General features: G+C 45.9%; 1 protein-coding gene across 1 annotated transcript in view; it reads right to left on the reverse strand.

Annotated features, from left to right (window-relative positions):
* Positions 1–21,725, reverse strand: part of LOC139369525 (5-aminolevulinate synthase, non-specific, mitochondrial-like) — a 43,783-nt gene that overhangs the window by 18,292 nt on the left and 3,766 nt on the right. The window contains exons 3-4 of the mRNA XM_071108766.1: positions 21,287–21,451; positions 19,317–19,552 (exon numbers count right to left, since the gene is read on the reverse strand). Coding sequence (XP_070964867.1) covers positions 19,317–19,552; positions 21,287–21,451 — 401 coding nt within the window. The remainder of the gene's footprint in view (positions 1–19,316; positions 19,553–21,286; positions 21,452–21,725) is intronic.

Consider the following 21,725-nt stretch of genomic DNA (forward strand, 5'->3'; position numbering starts at 1 on the left):
ATATATCCTCCACATTGACTCTGTACCGGTACCCCCCCTGTATATATCCTCCACATTGACTCTCGACCGGTACCCCCTGTATATAGCCTCCACATTGATTCTGTATCCTGTCTCCTGACCCCTCCTGTCTCAGCCTCCAGTATTTATGCTGCAGTAGTTTGTGTCGGGGGGCTAGGGTCAGTTTGTTATATCTGGAGTACTTCTCCTGTCCTATTCGGTGTCCTGTGTGAATTTAAGTGTGCATTCTCTCTTTCTCTCGGAGGAGGACCTGAGCCCTAGGACCATGCCCCAGGACTACCTGACATGATGACTCCTTGCTGTCACCAGTCCACCTGGCCGTGCTGCTGCTCCAGTTTCTTTCAACTGTTCTGCCTTATTATTATTCGACCATGCTGGTCATTTATGAACATTTGAACATCTTGGCCATGTTCTGTTATAATCTCCACCCGGCACAGCCAGAAGAGGACTGGCCATCCCACATATGCTCTCTCTAATTCTCTCTTTCTTTCTCTCTCTCAGAGGACCTGAGCCCTAGGACCATGCCCCAGGAATACCTGACATGATGACTCCTTGCTGTCCCCAGTCCACCTGACTGTGCTGCTGCTCCAGTTTCAACTGTTCTGCCTTATTATTATTCGACCATGCTGGTCATTTATGAACATTTGAACATCTTGACCATGTTCTGTTATAATCTCCACCCGGCACAGCCAGAAGAGGACTGGCCACCCCACATAGCCTGGTTCCTCTCTAGGTTTCTTCCTAGGTTTTGGCCTTTCTAGGGAGTTTTTCCTAGCCACCGTGCTTCTACACCTGCATTGCTTGCTGTTTGGGGTTTTAGGCTGGGTTTCTGTACAGCACTTTGAGATATCAGCTGATATACGAAGGGCTATATAAATAAATTTGATTTGATTTGTATCGGTACCCCCCTGTATATAGTCTCCACATTGACTCTGTACCGTAACACCCTGTATATAGCCACCACATTGACTCTGTACCGGTACCCCTGTAAATAGCCTCCACACTGACTCTGTATCGGTACCCCCTGTATATAGCCTCCACACTGACTGGGTACCGGTACCCCCTGTAAATAGCCTCCACACTGACTCTGTATTGGTACCCCCTGTATATAGCCTCCACACTGACTCTGTACCGGTACTCCCTGTATATAGCCTCCACATTGACTCTGTACCGGTGCCCCCTGTATACAGTCTCCATATTGACTCTGTACCGGTGCCCCTGTATAGAGCCTCCACACTGACTCTGTACCGGTACCCCCTGTATATAGCCTCCACATTGACTCTGTACCGGTACCCCCTGTATATAGCCTCCACATTGACTCTGTACAGTAATACCCTGTATATAGCCTCCACATTGACTCTGTACCGGTACCCCCTGTATATAGCCTTCACATTGACTCTGTACCGGTAACCCCTGTATATAGTCTCCACATTGACTCTGTACCGGTGCCCCCTGTATATAGCCTCCACATTGACTCTGTACCGGTACCCCCTGTATATAGCCTCCACACTGACTCTGTATCGTAACACCCTGTATATAGCCTCCACATTGACTCTGTACCGGTACCTCCTGTATATAGCCACCACATTGACTCTGTACCGTAACCACCTGTATATAGCCTCCACATTGACTCTGTACCGGTACCCCTGTATATAGCCTCCACATTGACTCTGTACTGGTACTCCCCTGTATATAGCCTCCACATTGACTCTGTACCGGTACCCCCTGTATATAGCCTCCACATTGACTCTGTACCGGTGCCCCCTGTATATAGCCTCCACATTGACTCTGTACCGGTACCCCCCTGTATATAGCCTCCACATTGACTCTGTACCGGTACCCCCTGTATATAGCCTCCACATTGACTCTGTACCGGTACCCCCTGTATAGAGCCTCCACACTGACTCTGTACCGGTACCCCCTGTATATAGCCTCCACATTGACTCTGTACCGGTACCCCCTGTATATAGCCTCCACATTGACTCTGTACCGGTACCCCCTGTATATAGCCTCCACATTGACTCTGTACCGGTACCCCCTGTATATAGCCTCCACATTGACTCTGTACCGGTACCCCCCTGTATATAGCCTCCACATTGACTCTGTACCGGTACCCCCTGTATATAGCCTCCACATTGACTCTGTACCGGTACCCCCCTGTATATAGCCTCCACATTGACTCTGTACCGGTGCCCCCTGTATATAGTCTCCACAATGACTCTGTACCGGTACCCCCTGTATATAGCCACCACATTGACTCTGTACCGGTACCCCCCTGTATATAGCCTCCACATTGACTCTGTACCGGTACCCCCTGTATATAGCCTCCACATTGACTCTGTACCGGTACCCCCTGTATAGAGCCTCCACACTGACTCTGTACCGGTACCCCCTGTATATAGCCTCCACATTGACTCTGTACCGGTACCCCCTGTATAGAGCCTCCACACTGACTCTGTACCGGTACCCCCTGTATATAGCCTCCACATTGAATCTGTACCGGTACCCCCCTGTATATAGCCTCCACATTGACTCTGTACCGGTACCCCCTGTATATAGCCTCCACATTGACTCTGTACCGGTACCCCCTGTATATAGCCTCCACATTGTTATTTTACTGCTGATGTTTAAGTATTTGTTACTTTTATTTTCTATTTTTTACTTAACACTTTTTAAAAAATGTATTAACTTAAAGCATTGTTGGTTGGAAATAAGCCTTTCATGGTAAGGTCTACATTTGTTGTATTAGGCACATGTGACAAATACAATTTGATTTGATTTGATCATGTACTCGCTCAGCCTGCGGGCCTGTTTTGACACATGTGCGCTAGCCTATTAGCAATGTTATGACTGTGCCCTTGCTAGTTTGATTGGATTGACTTTCCCAGCCTTAGTTACAGTCATATGTTTTGTTCAATATATTGAGTAATTGAAATTGAAACAGTTCATCCCGAATGGGTGGAGGCAGCACAGAATGTACCAGGCCAGCTGTGATTTAACACCTGACAGCAATATTCTTGGGACTACCAAGAAATGTATTGGTGAATTATATTAGTCATGCATTGAACTGCAGCCACATATTCTGACAATGTCTTACTATACATCATGGATTTTTTTGTTGTCAAATATAACCTGTTTTTAAACCTCGTATGAAGTTGGTTTTGAATCATAAACAAATACTTTTTTTGATATTATGATTGTCTGTTTCTGTCACACCTACTCTCCCCCAATCATTACACACACCTGGCCCCCGTCATTACACACACCTGGTCCATCATTACACACACCTGGTCCCCATCATTATGCACACCTGGTCCTCATCACTACACACACCTGGTCCCCATCATTACACACACCTGGTCCCCAATCATTACGCACACCTGGTCCCCATTATTATGCACACCTGTCCCTCATCATTACACACACCTGGTCCCCATCAATACACACATCTGGTCCCCATCATTATTCACACCTGGTCTCCAATCATTACACACACCTGGTCCCCAAGCATTACACACACCTGGTCCCTATCATTACACACACCTGGTCCCCATCATTACACACATCTGGTCCCCATCATTACACACACCTGATCCCCATCATTACGCACACCTGGTCCCCATCATTACGCATACCTGGTCCCCATCATTACGCATACCTGGTCCCCATCATTACGCACACCTGGTCCCCATCATTACACACTTGTTGTTTAGTTTGTTGGTTGGTTGTTTGGTTGGTTGGTTAGTTGTTTGGTTGGTTAGTTAGTTCCCATCATTACACACACCTGATTACATTGTAATAGAACGATAGGTTACATTGTAATGGATTATATTTCTATGGTCACTTCCTCCTTTAAGAGATTGCCAGAATATATATAGTTGGCTGGTCGGTTGGTTGGTTATTTGGTTGGTTGGTTAGTTGGTTGGTTGGTTAATTCGCTGGCTTGTTGGTTGGTTAGTTGGTTGGCTGGTTTGTTCGTCGGTTAGTTGGCTGGTCGGTTGGTTGGTTGGTTACTTGGTTGGTTGGTTGTTTGGTTGGTTGGTTGGTTGGTTGGTTGGTTGGTTAGTTGGTTAGTTAGTTGGCTGGTTTGTTCGTTGGTTAGTTGGTTGGTTGGTTAGTTGGTTGGTTGTTTGGTTGGTTGGCTGGTTGGTTGGTTAATAAGTTGTTTAGTTGGTTGGTTGGCTTGTTGTTTGGTTGGCATGATTGGTTGGTTGGTTAGTTAGATGGTTGGTTGGTTAGTTGTTTAGTTAGTTAGTTAGTTAGGTAGGTAGGTAGGTAGTTAGTTAGTTAGTTAGTTAGTTAGTTAGTTAGTTAGTTAGTTAGGTAGTTAGTTAGTTAGTTAGTTAGTTAGTTAGTTAGTTAGTTAGTTAGTTAGTTAGGTGGTTGGTTGGTTGGTTGGTTGGTTAGTTAGTTAGATGGTTGGTTGGTTAGTTGTTTAGTTAGTTAGTTAGTTAGTTAGTTGGTTGGTTAGTTACACAGGTATTAAGAGAGAGAGTTATACCATAAAATGTAAATGATATAATTATTTCTGTGGTTTGCCTCTTAGCATAAGAAACCCCACATAATGTTGATCTACTCATTGTTCCTCAGAGTTGAATTGAGCTACTTAGATCTGTCCGATGCTCCAGAATGGAGGTAAACTCAACATGGCTGCAAGCCAGTTCTACACTGTTCAAAGTCAAGCTGTATTGAGAAGAAGTGTAACATTTTAAGGGTAGTGGCCAGTGACCAGTCTTTGTTCGGTGAGAATGAGGAAGTGGCTGTAGATTAGTTATGACTAGACAGCATTGTCTAGTCATAACTACTGTATTTTCGTAGCAGGTTAGAATAATTAACATTTCAGGTGAGAATAATTAGGTTAAACTTCGGAAAATAGTTAGGGATAGGTGAACTGTAAAAGCGTTTGACAGACCTATCCCATCTAGACATGACCCTGTAGATCACGGTGACAATAGAGCAGTTCTTAAACACAACCACCTCCGGTGACCTTTCACCTCGAATCTCTGGAATCCCCCCTGGTCAGTTGAAAACTCTGTCTCTGTCATCCATGTATGTGATGTTTGGAGGCTGATCTAACTAGAAATGTCTAGGGCATGGATTGCCTTTTTTTTGGCCGATATAGACATACAGTAAACATAGCAGCATGTTGCCCCCTAGTTGTTCTGTTCACTAGCTGACTGTTCACTCTCAGGCCCCCTCAGACAAGGCTGGGTTGTGTCCCATACTGGACCCTATTTACTATGGGCAAATGGTCAAAACTAGTGCACTACACAGGGAATAGGGTGCCATCTGAGACACAACCCAGCCTTGTCTGAGGGGGCCTGAGAGGGCGGCCAAGGGAATGTCCAGCTGGTTGTACTGGCCTGAATCCCATCTATGTCAGCCAGGTCAGGGCCTCTGGGGGGCCTGGAGGGCCCTGCCTGTGGCAGAAGAGAGAGATTGTGTGTGTGTGTGTGTGTGTGTGTGTGTGTGTGTGTGTGTGTGTGTGTGTGTGTGTGTGTGTGTGTGTGTGTGTGTGTGTGTGTGTGTGCGTGTGCGTGTGTGCATGTTTCTGTGCACCTGACAGTAGAATCCCATCCTACACCCCTCCAGTAGGACAGTAGAATCCCATCCTACACTCCTCCAGTGGGACAGTAGAATCCCATCCTACACCCCTCCAATAGGACAGTAGAATCCCATCCTACACCCCTCCAATAGGACAGTAGAATCCCATCCTACACCCCTCCAATAGGACAGTAGAATCCCATCCTACACCCCTCCAGTAGGACAGTAGAATCCCATCCTACACCCCTCCAGTAGGACAGTAGAATCCCATCCTACACCCCTCCAGTAGGACAGTAGAATCCCATCCTACACCCCTCCAGTAGGACAGTAGAATCCCATCCTACACCCCTCCAATAGGACAGTAGAATCCCATCCTACACCCCTCCAGTAGGACAGTAGAATCCCATCCTACACCCCTGCAGTAGGACAGTAGAATCCCATCCTACACACCTCCAGTAGGACAGTAGAATCCCATCCTACACTCCTCCAGTAGGACAGTAGAATCCCATCCTACACCCCTCAAGTAAGACAGTAGAAACCCATCCAGCACACCATCCAGCACACAGCAATTCAACAAGCCTCTTCTGGACATTATAGTTCAGCAGGCCTCATCCCCATTACTGTTTAGCAGTCCTGTCACGACTTCCGCCGAAGTCGGTCCCTCTCCTTGTTCGGGCGGCAGTTGACGTCACCGGTCTTCTAGTCATCGCCGCTACACCTTTCATTTTCCATTTGTTTTGTCTTGTTTTCCTGCACACCTGGTTCACATTCCCTCCTCAGACTAAATGTATATTACCCTCTGTTTACCCCATGTCTGTGTGTGGAATTGTTCTTTGTGTAGGGTGTTACGCTACAGGCTGGCTTGCGCTAGGTTTGTTTCAAACCTAGGTTTGTTTGTTTTGTTTAATCCGGTTCATGTTACCGTGGTTGTGCTTTGTGCTGCCTCGCCTGTGCCTTTGGGCCAGGGAGTATATAAACGTTCTCCTGATCTCACCCATCTCTAATCGCCTGTGCCTTTGGGCCAGGGAGTATATAAAAGTTATCCTGATCTCACCTCAGTGTCATTATGGTTCAGCAAGCCTCATTCTCATTATGGTTCAGCAAGCCTCATTCTAATTATGGTTCAGCAGGCCTCAGTCTCATTATGGTTCAGCAGGACTCATTCTCATTATGGTTCAGTAGGCCTCATTCTCATTATGGTTCAGCAGGCCTCATTCTCATTATGGTTCAGCAGGCTTCATTCTCATTGTGGTTCAGCAGGCCTCAGTCTCATTATAGTTCAGCAGGCCTCATTCTCATTATGGTTCAGCAGGCCTCATTCTCATTATGGTTCAGCAGGTCTCATTCTCATTATGGTTCAGCAGGCTTTAGTCTCATTATGCTTCAGCAGGCCTCATTCTCATTGTGGTTCAGCAGGCCTCAGTCTCATTTTGGTTCAGCAGGCTTCATTCTCATTATGGTTCAGCAGGCCTCAGTCTCATTATGGTTCATCAGGCTTCAGTCTCATTATGCTTCAGCAGGCCTCATTCTCATTGTGGTTCAGCAGGCCTCAGTCTCATTTTGGTTCAGCAGGCTTCATTCTCATTATGGTTCAGCAGGCCTCAGTCTCATTATGGTTCAGCAGGCCTCAGTCTCATTATGGTTCAGCAGACCTCATTCTCATTATAGTTCAGCAGGCCCCATTCTCATTATGGTTCAGCAGGCCTCATTCTCATTATGGTTCAGCAGGCCTCATTCTCATTATGGTTCAGCAGACCTCATTCTCATTATGGTTCAGCAGGCCTCATTCTCATTATGGTTCAGCAGGCCTCATTCTCATTATGGTTCAGCAGGCCTCATTCTCAACATGGTTCAGCAGGCCTCATTCTCAACATGGTTCAGCAGGCCTCATTCTCATTATTGTTCAGCAGGCCTCAGTCTCATTATGGTTCAGCAGGCCTCAGTCTCATTATGGTTCAGCAGGACTCAGTCTCATTATTGTTCAGCAGGCCTCATTCTCATTATGGTTCAGCAGGCCTCAGTCTCACTATGGTTCAGCAGGCCTCATTCTCACTATGGTTCAGCAGGCCTCATTCTCATTATGGTTCAGAAGGCCTCATTCTCACAGGCCCAAACATGAAGCTGCTGTATGAGGATTATTAACCCTTTACTGTCTGTGGGCAGAGAAGTCCAATCTTTCCACTGTGTCCCCTACATCAGGTAGGCACACTCCTTTATATGTGGGAATGTCCTGCAATTAAATGTTTCTGGGACAAAGTTGCAAAAGATAAATATTCAATGCTTTGCATTTACTATGTTACTTGACGATGATAGCTCCTGAATCTCTCAATCAATCAGAGAATACTTCCTGGCACAAAAAAAAAGATGTTGGCTCTTAGGTGGCAATCACCTCACTCTCTCCCAATTCACCAGTGGATACAGTTACTATTAGAAGTAATAAGATAATTATGGACAGAGAGAATGACTGGTGCAGGATGGAGGAGGAAGATGGAGGAGGAAGATGGAGGAGGAAGATGGGGGAGGAAGAAGATGGAGGAGGAAGATGGAGGAGGAAGATGGAGGAGGAAGATGGGGGAGGAAGATGGAGAAGGAAGATGGGGGAGGAAGAAGATGGAGGAGGAAGATGGAGGAGGAAGATGTGGGAGGAAGAAGACGGAAGAAAAAGATGGGGAGGAAGATGGGGGAGGAAGATGGAGGAGGAAGAAGATGGAGGAAGAAGATGGGGGAGGAAGATGGAGGAGGAAGATGGAGGAGGAAGATGGAGGAGGAAGATGGAGGAGGAAGATGGAGGAGGAAGATGGAGGAGGAAGATGGAGAGATGTCGGGAAGATCACTTTTTCTTTTTTTTTCCTATACATACTAAATATTTTATTACTTATTAACTCTGTAATATGATCAGAATTATCATATTTACGATCCTTTTTGTGTGGCAGCCAACAGTTCAATACGATAGGAACTGAATAGGAATTTATGTGATTTAGGATTTTGTACCTGTAGTCGCCCTAAACAAAAAATACTTGAAATTACAGATATCATGTAATTTCCCTCTTAGCTTAACTTCATGTTGCGTAAAGTTGACAAATGACTTCTGACTTTAATAAAAAAAAGTGTTTACAGTCCAACATGCTACTATAAATACCTGTGTGAACAAAAGAAGACAGTTCAAGGAAGTTTAGAGTGACCGACAATGTCAAAGAATGAAGGAAGTCAAATGTGGAAAAAATGGAAAAATACCTCACATCCCATAGCTTCGCCTTTTACTCTGCACTTGTGAGGAACTATTTGAAGCGTTTCCTGGTTGAACACATGCCCTTCTTGTAAATAGGGAAACAGGTACTTGTTATATGTCTGTGTGTCTTACTTTTGTCTTGTAAGAATGGAATAACTTCCTAGATTTTACAATCACAAAAAAAAAATTGTTTGGCAAGTCTTGGTCAAAGTTTACCGAAATACTGTAGTCGTTGTCAGTTGAGTTCTACAAGGTTTCCTCTTATCTGACTATTGTGACACTGTTTTCTTTATTTTCTGTGAGAGAAAAAAACATGAGGATGTACTTCAAATCCCACCACACTAGAGGTACATTCTTTCTCTTTCCTGGGTATTCTGGGTCTAATCCCAACGCACTAGAGGTACATTCCTTCTCTTTCCTGGTGTTTCTGGGTCTAATCCCAACACACTAGAGGTACATTCCTTCTCTTTCCTGGTGTTTCTGGGTCAAATCCCACTACACTAGAGGTACATTCCTTCTCTTTCCTGGTGTTTCTGGGTCTAATCCCAACACACTAGAGGTAAATTCCTTCTCTTTCCTGGTGTTTCTGGGTCAAATCCCAACACACTAGAGGTACATTCCTTCCCTTTCCTGGTGTTTCTGGGTCTAATCCAATCACACTAGAGGTAGATTCCTTCTCTTTCCTGGTGTTTCTGGGTCTAATCCCAACACACTAGAGGTACATTCCTTCTCTTTCCTGGTGTTTCTGGGTACAATCCCAACACACTAGAGGTACATTCCTTCTCTTTCCTGGTGTTTCTGGGTCTAATCCCAACACACTAGAGGTACATTCCTTCTCTTTCCTGTTTTTTCTGGGTCTAATTCCAACACACTAGAGGTACATTCCTTCTCTTTCCTGTTTTTTCTGGGTCTAATCCCAACACACTAGAGGTACATTCCTTCTCTTTCCTGTTTTTTCTGGGTCTAATCCCAACACACTAGAGGTACATTCCTTCTCTTTCCTGTTTTTTCTGGGTCTAATCCCAACACACTAGAGGTACATTCCTTCTCTTTCCTGTTTTTTCTGGGTCTAATCCCAACACACTAGAGGTACATTCCTTCTCTTTCCTGTTTTTTCTGGGTCTAATCCCAACACACTAGAGGTACATTCCTTCTCTTTCCTGTTTTTTCTGGGTCTAATCCCAACACACTAGAGGTACATTCCTTCTCTTTCCTGTTTTTTCTGGGTCTAATCCCAACACACTAGAGGTACATTCCTTCTCTTTCCTGTTTTTTCTGGGTCTAATCCCAACACACTAGAGGTACATTCCTTCTCTTTCCTGTTTTTTCTGGGTCTAATCCCAACACACTAGAGGTACATTCCTTCTCTTTCCTGTTTTTTCTGGGTCTAATCCCAACACACTAGAGGTACATTCCTTCTCTTTCCTGTTTTTTCTGGGTCTAATCCCAACACACTAGAGGTACATTCCTTCTCTTTCCTGTTTTTTCTGGGTCTAATCCCAACACACTAGAGGTACATTCCTTCTCTTTCCTGTTTTTTCTGGGTCTAATCCCAACACACTAGAGGTACATTCCTTCTCTTTCCTGGTGTTTCTGGGTCCAATCCCACCACACTAGAGGTACATTCCTTCTCTTTCCTGGTGTTTCTGGGTCTAATCCCAACACACTAGAGGTACATTCCTTCTCTTTCCTGGTGTTTCTGGGTCTAATCCCAACACACTAGAGGTACATTCCTTCTCTTTCCTGTTTTTTCTGGGTCTAATCCCAACACACTAGAGGTACATTCCTTCTCTTTCCTGTTTTTTCTGGGTCTAATCCCAACACACTAGAGGTACATTCCTTCTCTTTCCTGGTGTTTCTGGGTCCAATCCCACCACACTAGAGGTACATTCCTTCTCTTTCCTGGTGTGTCTGGGTCTAATCCCAACACACTAGAGGTACATTCCTTCTCTTTCCTGTTTTTTCTGGGTCTAATCACAACACACTAGAGGTACATTCCTTCTCTTTCCTGTTTTTTCTGGGTCTAATCCCAACACACTAGAGGTAGATTCCGTCTCTTTCCTGGTGTTTCTGGGTCCAATCCCAACACACTAGAGGTAGATTCCTTCTCTTTCCTGTTCCAGCAGCACGCCAAAGTCAGAGTCAGAGTTTAGTGAAAACATACTCCACTACCTCCGGCTGGTTAGTCTACTGGCTGGATGGCCCTGGGGCAGAGAGGAGAGAGGATGACATTCCTACACGTGATCACATTCCTACTGAAGTCTCACAGATTAATTGATAACATGACCTTGATGAGACCAGAACAACTGAGAATGAATCCACTGTTACAGTCAGCTAGTACACACACACACACACACTGAGTAACTACGATAGATCCTTTCATTGTGACAGATGGTTTCATTGTGACAGATGGTTTCATTGTGACAGATGATTTCATTGTGACAGATTGTTTCATTGTGACAGATTGTTTCATTGTGACAGATGGTTTCATTGTGACAGATAATTTCATTGTGACAGATTGTTTCATTGTGACAGATGGTTTCATTGTGACAGATGGTTTCATTGTGACAGATCGTTTCATTGTGACAGATGGTTTCATTGTGACAGATCGTTTCATTGTGACAGATGGTTTCATTGTGACAGATCGTTTCATTGTGACAGATCGTTTCATTGTGACAGATCGTTTCATTGTGACAGATGGTTTCATTGTGACAGATCATTTCGTTGTGACAGATCATTTCATTAGAGCTGTAATATCTTAGTGTCAGTGACTGAGCATTCTTCTGGAGGGTTAAGAGGATCATTGTTCCCTAGACGGAGACGTGGGGCTGGAACTTTATCATCACTTTGTAATAATAAAGATCAAACAGACCGTCTACACTACAGAGTTATCTCTCTGTCTCTCTCTCTCTCTCTCAATTTCAATTCAATTCAAGGGCTTTATTGGCATGGGAAACGTGTTAACATTGCCAAAGCAAGTGAGGTAGATAATATATAAAGTGAATATATAAAGTGAAATAAACAATACAAATTAACAGTAAACATTACACATACAGAAGTTTCAAAACAATAAAGACATAACAAATGTCATATTATATATATACAGTGTTTTAACAATGTACAAATGGTTAAAGGACACAAGATAAAATAAATAAGCATAAATATGGGTTGTATTTACAATGGTGTTTGTTCTTCACTGGTTGCCCTTTTCTCGTGGCAACAGGTCACAAATCTTGCTGCTGTGATGGCACACTGTGGAATTTCACCCAGTAGATATGGGAGTTTATCAAAATTGGATTTGTTTTCGAATTCTTTGTGGATCTGTGTAATCTGAGGGAAATATGTCTCTCTAATATGGTCATACATTGGGCAGGAGGTTAGGAAGTGCAGCTCAGTTTCCACCTCATTTTGTTGACAGTGTGTCTTCTCTTGAGAGCCATGTCTGCCTACGGCGGCCTTTCTCAATAGGAAGGAAATGCTCACTGAGTCTGTACATAGTCAAAGCTTTCCTTAAGTTTGGGTCAGTCACAGTAGTCAGGGGTTGGATTATATGCAGAAGACATTTCAGGTGAATAAATTCAGTTGAACAACTGACTAGATATCCCCCTTTACAACTGACTAGGTATCCACCTTTCCAACTGACTAGGTATCCCTCTTTACAACTGACTAGGTATCCCACTTTACCTCTGACTAGGTATGCCCATTTACAACTGACTAGGTATCCCCCTTTGCCAACTGACTAGGTATCCCCCTTTCCAACTGACTAGGTATCCCCCTTTCCCAACTGACTAGATATCCCCGTTTCCAACTGACTAGGTATCTCCCTTCCCTCTTTCCAACTGACTAGGTATCCCCATTCCCCCTTTCCAACTGACTAGGTATGTCCCTTCCCCCTTTCCAACTGACAAGGTATCCCCATTTCACCTTTCCAACTGACTAGGTATCCCCCTTTCCAACTGACTAGGTATCCCCCTTCACAAATGACTAGGTATCCCCCTTTACAACTGACTAGGTATCCCCCTTTACAACTGACTAGGTATCCCACTTTCCCTTTACAACTGACTAGGTATCCCCCTTTACAACTGGCTAGGTATCCCATTTTCCCTTTACAACTGACTAGGTATCCCCCTTTACAACTGACTAGGTATCCCCCTTTACAAATGACTAGGTTTCCCCCTTTACAACTGACTAGGTATCCCCTTTTACAACTGACTAGGTATCCCCCTTTACAACTGGCTAGGTATCCCACTTTCCCTTTACAACTGACTAGGTATCCCACTTTACAACTGACTAGGTATCCCACTTTACAACTGACTAGGTATCCCTTTACAACTGACTAGGTATCCACCTTTACAACTGACTAGGTATCCCCTTTTACAACTGACTAGGTATCCCACTTTACAACTGACTAGGTATCCCACTTTACAACTGACTAGGTATCCCACTTTCCAACTGACTAGGTATCCCCTTTTCCAACTGACTAGCTATCCCCCTTTCCAACTGACTAGGTATCCACCTTTACAACTGACTAGGTATCCCACTTTACAACTGACTAGGTATCCCCCTTTACAACTGACTAGGTATCCCCCTTTACAACTGACTAGGTATCCCACTTTACAACTGACTAGGTATCCCACTTTACAACTGACTAGGTATCCCCCTTTACAACTGACTAGGTATCCCCCTTTACAACTGACTAGGTATCCCACTTTCCAACTGACTAAGTATCCCACTTTACAACTGACTAGGTATCCCCCTTTCCAACTGACTAGGTATCCCCTTTTCCAACTGACTAGGTATCCCCGTTTCCAACTGACTAGGTATCTCCCATCCCCCTTTCCAACTGACTAGGTATCCCCATTCCCCCTTTCCAACTGACTAGGTATCCCCTTTCCCCCTTTCCAACTGACTAGGTATCCCCATTTCACCTTTCCAAATGACTAGGGATCCCCCTTTCAAACTGACTAGGTATCCACCTTTCAATCTGACTAGGTATCCCTCTTTACAACTGACTGGTTATCCCACTTTACCTCTGACTAGGTATCCCCTTTACAACTGACTAGATATCCCCCTATCCCAACTGACTAGGTATCCCCCTTTACAACTGACTAGGTATCCCCCTTTACAACTGACTAGGTATCCCCCTTTCCCAACTGACTAGGTATCCCCCTTTCCCAACTGACTAGGTATCCCCCTTTCCAACTGACTAGGTATCCCCCTTTCCAACTGACTAGGTATCCCCCTTTCCAACTGACTAGGTATCCCCCTTTCCAACTGATTAGGTATTCAGCTTTCCAACTTACTAGGTATCCCCATTCCCCCTTTCCAACTGACTAGGTATCCCCCTTCCCCCTTTCCAACTGACTAGGTATCCCCATTTCACCTTTACAACTGACTAGGTATCCCTTTACAAATGACTAGGTATCCCCCTTTCCCAACTGACTAGGTATCCCACTTTACAACTGACTAGGTATCTCCCTTTACAACTGACTAGGTATCCCCCTTTACAACTGACTAGGTATCCCCCTTTACAACTGACTAGGTATCCCCCTTTCCAACTGACTAGGTATCCCCCTTTACAACTGACTAGGTATCCCCCTTTCCAACTGACTAGGTATCCCCCTTTACAACTGACTAGGTATCCCCTTTTACAACTGACTAGGTATCCCCCTTTACAACTGACTAGGTATCCCCCTTTACAACTGACTAGGTATCCCCCTTTCCAACTGACTAGGTATCCCCCTTTACAACTGACTAGGTATCCCCCTTTACAACTGACTAGGTATCCCCTTTTACAACTGACTAGGTATCCCCCTTTACAACTGACTAGGTATCCCCCTTTACAACTGACTAGGTATCCCCTTTTACAACTGACTAGGTATCCCCCTTTACAACTTACTAGGTATCCCCTTTTACAACTGACTAGGTATCCCCCTTTACAACTGACTAGGTATCCCCCTTTACAACTGACTAGGTATCCCCCTTTACAACTGACTAGGTATCCCCCTTTCCCAACTGACTAGGTATCCCCCTTTCCCAACTGACTAGGTATCCCCCTTTCCAACTGACTAGGTATCCCCCTTTCCAACTGACTAGGTATCCCCCTTTCCAACTGACTAGGTATCCCCCTTTCCAACTGATTAGGTATTCAGCTTTCCAACTTACTAGGTATCCCCATTCCCCCTTTCCAACTGACTAGGTATCCCCCTTCCCCCTTTCCAACTGACTAGGTATCCCCATTTCACCTTTACAACTGACTAGGTATCCCTTTACAAATGACTAGGTATCCCCCTTTACAACGGACTAGGTATCCCCCTTTACAACTGACTAGGTATCCACCTTTCAATCTGACTAGGTATCCCCCTTTACAACTGACTAGGTATCCCATTTTACAACTGACTAGGTATCCCCCTTTCCCAACTGACTAGGTATCTCCCTTTCCAACTGACTAGGTATCCCCCTTTACAACTGACTAGGTAACCCCCTTTACAACTGACTAGGTATCCCACTTTACAACTGACTAGGTATCCCCCTTTACAACTGACTAGGTATCCCCCTTTACAACTGACTAGGTATCCCCCTTTACAACTGACTAGGTATCCCCCTTTCCCAACTGACTAGGTATCCCACTTTACAACTGACTAGGTATCTCCCTTTACAACTGACTAGGTATCCCCCTTTACAACTGACTAGGTATCCCCCTTTACAACTGACTAGGTATCCCCCTTTCCAACTGACTAGGTATCCCCCTTTACAACTGACTAGGTATCCCCCTTTCCAACTGACTAGGTATCCCCCTTTACAACTGACTAGGTATCCCCCTTTACAACTGACTAGGTATCCCCTTTTACAACTGACTAGGTATCCCCCTTTACAACTGACTAGGTATCCCCCTTTACAACTGACTAGGTATCCCCTTTTACAACTGACTAGGTATCCCCCTTTACAACTGACTAGGTATCCCCTTTTACAACTGACTAGGTATCCCCCTTTACAACTGACTAGGTATCCCCCTTTACAACTGACTAGGTATCCCCCTTTACAACTGACTAGGTATCCCACTTTACAACTGACTAGGTATCCCACTTTGCAACTGACTAGGTACCCCCCTTTACAACTGACTAGGTATCCCCCTTTACAACTGACTAGGTATCCCACTTTCCAACTGACTAGGTATCCCCCTTTACAACTGGCTAGGTATCCCATTTTCCCTTTACAACTGACTAGGTACCCCCCTTTACAACTGACTAGGTATCCCCCTTTACAACTGACTAGGTATCCCCCTTTACAACTGACTAGGTACCCCCCTTTACAACTGACTAGGTATCCCCCTTTACAACTGACTAGGTATCCCCCTTTACAACTGACTAGGTACCCCCCTTTACAACTGACTAGGTATCCCCCTTTACGACTGACTAGGTATCCCCCTTTACAACTGACTAGGTATCCCCCTTTACAGCTGACTAGGTATCATCCTTTACAGCTGACTAGGTATCCCCCTTTACAACTGACTAGGTATCCCCCTTTACAACTGACTAGGTATCCCCCTTTACAACTGACTAGGTATCCCCCTTTACAACTGACTAGGTATCCCCCTTTACAACTGACTAGGTATCCCCCTTTACAACTGACTAGGTATCCCCCTTTACAACTGACTAGGTTTCCCCCTTTACAACTGACTAGGTATCCCCTTTTACAACTGACTAGGTATCCCCCTTTACAACGGACTAGGTATCCCATTTTCCCTTTCTTCCACTATATAATCTCGGTTTATGTCCAAATTGCATTCTGGTCTGCTCTGTTTTTGGATTTCATTCCAATGTGTCACGTTTTCTATGTCTCTCTTTCGCTTTCTTTTCGCTCTCTTTCGCTTTCTTTCTTTGTCTTTCACCATCCCTCTCCTCTGGCTCCTAACTGAATTGCTTTGCAATTAGATACTTGGGAAACAGTTGCTAGCCAGGTTAAACTCGTTTAGATATTGTTACATGTCATGGGAGGACACATCAGAGGTCAAATAAGGCAACCAGAAGAGGAATATTGTTTACAGGTAGCAGTGTCCGTTGTCAGGTCATTAGGCCTAGTAATAATATGACTAATAAACGTTTATTTAAACCATACACATCACACTCACATTACATCAAACCACCTCTATTTCACATCGGGTATTTCTACAAAGACATAGTTCCTTTTTTCGTTGTTTTAAAGAGATGTTGAAGCAACCTTGAAACTGTAACCTTACACAACGTTAACCATCAGAGACGTAGGAATTTAAGCCAACTCCTGGTTTGACACTGTGGTGCCCTAAACCAGCACGTTTCAGATATCCAGTATTTGAATTGAGCCTGGTGAGTTGCCCTGCATTTCAACACGGTGTTCTCTCAACATTTAAACATCCCAATTCAGCTTCTTATCTACTCAAATGGTTGTATTGTTAATAGCCTTGTTAATTCAGTCCAGTGCTTGTGTTATGTTTGTGAGCCAGGTCAGACAGACAGGTCGTGGAGGACAGACAGACAGGTCGTGGAGGACAGAGAGATAGGTAGCGGAGGACAGAGAGACAGGTAGCGGAGGACAGAGAGACAGGTAGCGGAGGACAGACAGACAGGTCGTGGAGGACAGACAGACAGGTAGCGGAGGACAGAGAGACAGGTAGTGGAGGACAGACAGACAGGTCGTGGAGGACAGAGAGATAGGTAGCGGAGGACAGAGAGATAGGTAGCGGAGGACAGAGAGACAGGTAGCGGAGGACAGAGAGACAGGTAGCGGAGGACAGAGAGACAGGTAGTGGAGGACAGACAGACAGGTCGTGGAGGACAGACAGACAGGTAGCGGAGGACAGAGAGACAGGTAGTGGAGGACAGACAGACAGGTCATGGAGGACAGACAGACAGGTCGTGGAGGACAGACAGACAGGTCGTGGAGGACAGACAGACAAGTCGTGGAGGACAGAGAGACAGGTAGCGGAGGACAGAGAGACAGGTAGCGGAGGACAGACAGACAGGTCGTGGAGGACAGACAGACAGGTCGTGGAGGACAGAGAGACAGGTAGCGGAGGACAGAGAGACAGGTAGTGGAGGACAGACAGACGGGTCGTGGAGGACAGAGAGACAGGTAGCGGAGGACAGAGAGACAGGTCGTGGAGGACAGACAGACAGGTCGTGGAGGACAGACAGACAGGTAGCGGAGGACAGAGAGACAGGTAGCGGAGGACAGAGAGACAGGTAGTGGAGGACAGACAGACAGGTCGTGGAGGACAGACAGACAGGTAGCGGAGGACAGAGAGACAGGTAGCGGAGGACAGAGAGACAGGTAGCGGAGGACAAAGAGACAGGTAGTGGAGGACAGACAGACAGGTAGCGGAGGACAGAGAGACAGGTCGTGGAGGACAGAGAGACAGGTAGCGGAGGACAGAGAGACAGGTAGTGGAGGACAGAGAGACAGGTCATGGAGGACAGACAGACAGGTCGTGGAGGACAGAGAGACAGGTAGCGGAGGACAGAGAGACAGGTCGTGGAGGACAGACAGACGGGTAGTGGATCCCTTTCAGAGACAGTAGAGCTGCCAAGCCAGGCAGCATTTCTGTTATTATGAACACACTCCACCAATGGCTGTGTTTTGATACACAGTTCATTAAGAAGCTGCCCTACATTTCAGCCTGAGAACTGTTTTTTTATGGTGTGATATTGCTGTTGTGTAAAGGTGTTGATTCTGGCCCACAATGTTTTCACTTTGAATCTGGGTCATCTTATATATCAGGGGTTGGCAGGATGGCCTTGTGGTTAACGCGTTGGACTAGTAACCGGAAGGTTGCTGGATCGAATCCCGGAGCTGACAAGGTAAAAATCTGTTGTTCTGCTCCTGAACAAGGCAGTTACCCTACTGTTCCCCAGTAGGCTGTCATTGTAAATAAGAATTTGTTCTTAACTGACATGCCTAGTTAAATGAAGGTCTGTGTCAATTACATATATTCTGGGCTTCATTAGCATTGAGTAAACTCTCTCCCTAGAAACAGGCTTCTTGGTCAGTATCACCAATATAGAACATGGTGGAAAACCTAGTCAGGGCTGTGTCTCCTGTTCTTCAGTTATATACTGTCAGAATAAGGCCTTGGTAATTGCTGTGTCTCCTGTTCTTCAGCTATATACTGTCAGAATAAGGCCTTGGTAATTGCCTACTCCCCAGGGCTGTGTCTCCTGTTCTTCAGCTATATACTGTCAGAATAAGGCCTTGGTAATTGCCTACCTGTCTCTCTGTCCTCCGCTACCTGTCTCTCTGTCCTCCACGACCTGTCTGTCATGGCTGTGTCTCCTGTTCTTCAGCTTTATACTGTCAGAATAAGGCCTTGGTAATTGCCTACCTGTCTCTCTGTCCTCCACGACCTGTCTGTCATGGCTGTGTCTCCTGTTCTTCAGCTATATACTGTCAGAATAAGGCCTTGGTAATTGTCTACGCCCCAGAGACAGAGCTGTGTCTCTCCTTGTTCAGTGTATAGGCCTGCATGTGGTAAGGGTCTGGATGGACTCGCTGGTGTTCGCTGGGTGCGGCCCTCTTCCCCTTTAAGGGTCTGGATGGACTCGCGGGCGTTACGCTGGTGTTTCCTCCGGAGGGCGCGGCCCTCCTCCCCTTTAAGGGTCTGGATGGACTCGCGGGCGCCCACCAGGAGCATGGGAGGCAGAGACGTGGTGAATATGAAGCCTGCAGCGCAACTACGCACTGTGTCCACCAGGGCGATGTAGCCTCCAACACATCCAAACGCCTTGCCTGGAAGAAAATAGCAATAACACTAATTAGGACAAAATAACGAATTAAACACTCTTTTTTTGGGTGGGTGGGTGGGGGGGGGGGGGGGGGGCGTTATTGGATGTTAAAGGAGACTTTATGTCACGCCCCGACCATAGAGAGCCCTCTGGGTTCTCTATGGTGTTTTAGGTCAGGGCGTGACTGGGGGGGGTTTCTAGGTATTATATTTCTATGTTGGTGTGTGTGTGTATGGTTCCCAATTAGAGACAGCTGAATGTCGTGACCTCTAATTGGGGATCATACTTAGTGTGTCCTTTTTCCCACCTGCTACGTGGGATACTGGTTGTGTATGAGTGCCTATGAGCGCTACGTATTTCAGGATCGTTACGTCTTTGTTGTTTTGTTGTTTTGGAAGTTTCATCCTTCATTAAAATGTGGAACTCTACTCACGCTGCGCCTCGGTCCAATTATTCATACGACAGTCGTGACAGACTATCCCACATAAACAGGACCAAGCAGCGTGCCCAAGAGGTGAAGGAGAGTTGGACATGGGAAGAGAAACTAGGTGGATGCGAGACCCTTTCCTTGGCGGGATTCACCGAGGAGTAAAGGAGGTCAGCGACGACGCCGGGATCCACGGTCACAAGGGGTGGTCGGGCCGAGCCGAGGAGAGCCAGAGACCGTCTGGGAGTCGATGGAGCAGTTTGAGGAGGGATATCGGAGAGAGATGTTGGCTAAGAGTATGGAGTATGCTGTAGCGCAGGCGATTTGAGGAGCGTGTCATCAGTCCGGTGCAACCTGTGCCGGCTCCTCATCCACCAGTGTGTGTGTACAGCCCGGAACCTCCAGTGACGGTCCACGGCCCGGAGCTTCCAATAATGGTCCACGGCCCGGAGCTTCCTGCACCGGTGCCATGGCCGGAGCCATGGCCAGGCACGGTGTCCAGTCCCGCTCCATGGCCGGAGCCTTCCTCTGCGACGGTGCCCAGTCCGGGCACGGCCGGGTCCGTGGTCTGAGCGGGTCCTACGTCCACCGACGCTAGTTGCCCACCCTAACCCTCCCCATCTAGTTTCAGGTTTTGTGGTCGGAGTCTGCACCTTTGGGGGGAGGGGGGGGGGTACTGTCACGCCCTGACTATAGAGAGCCCTCGGGTATTGTTTCGTATGAGTGCCTATGTGCATTACGTATTTCACGATCGTTATTTCTTTGTTGTTTTGGAAGTTTTTTCCACATTACAATGTGGAACTCTACTCACGCTGCGCCTTGGTCCAATTATTTATATGACGGTCGTGACACTTCTTAGTCCTTTAGAAAGCCCCCAGCGTGGTGTTCACCAGCTGTTCTGTCTGGTCATCTTGACTTGCTTCTATTCCAACAGACAAAGCACCTCTCCAGATTGTCCCAGTGTGTGTGATGATTGGTCTCTCAGCAGTCCCCAGGCTTAGAGGAAATTTAAGAAGCACCGTGGTCTCCTAGCAACAGGTCGTGAACAGATCCTAGTTCCTGTTTCTCCAGTGCCCCAAGGAGGGTTAAGCAACAACAAAGACTGGTTCAGCGATGTGAATGGAACATAGACAAATCTGGAAGTTGTCTAGGAGACGGGGCATTTTTCAACTAGAACTGAATGGAGGATAAAGCAGGAATTCCTCATTTTTCAGGACAAATCACATCCCTGATTTGTAAAGCCAAGTCAATGGACTTGAAGGTTTAAACATAATTCCCTGGGGCCATTTTGCTTATTATTTCAGAACTGACCCAGTGTTCCAGAGATGATGTCCATCTTGTGCATGATGCCGTCTCGGTCCCCGATACCTCCTCCCCTAGCGCCGTACAGCCCCACCGCATGGACCTCGTCAACAAACGTGATGGCTCCAAACTCATGGGCCACATCACACAACTCATCCAGAGGACACACCGCCCCTTTAAGACAAGATACACAGTATTATATTTTAACAGGAGGCATTTTAAACAAGATTACAGTAGGACACAACGCCCCTTTAAGACAAGATACACAGTATTATATTTCAACAGGAGGCATTTTAAACAAGATTACAGTAGGACACAACGCTCCTTTAAGACAAACGATAAATATCATATAATCCGTTTCATAGAGGTTGGAAAGTATAGAACAACATTATCTAAACAGGGCAGTGTTCATTTGGGAACCTATTTGATGGGAAGTTTTAGTCTTGAA

The sequence above is a fragment of the Oncorhynchus clarkii genome, chromosome 17, assembly GCF_045791955.1.
Source record: "Oncorhynchus clarkii lewisi isolate Uvic-CL-2024 chromosome 17, UVic_Ocla_1.0, whole genome shotgun sequence".
NCBI classification, from domain to species: domain Eukaryota; kingdom Metazoa; phylum Chordata; class Actinopteri; order Salmoniformes; family Salmonidae; genus Oncorhynchus; species Oncorhynchus clarkii.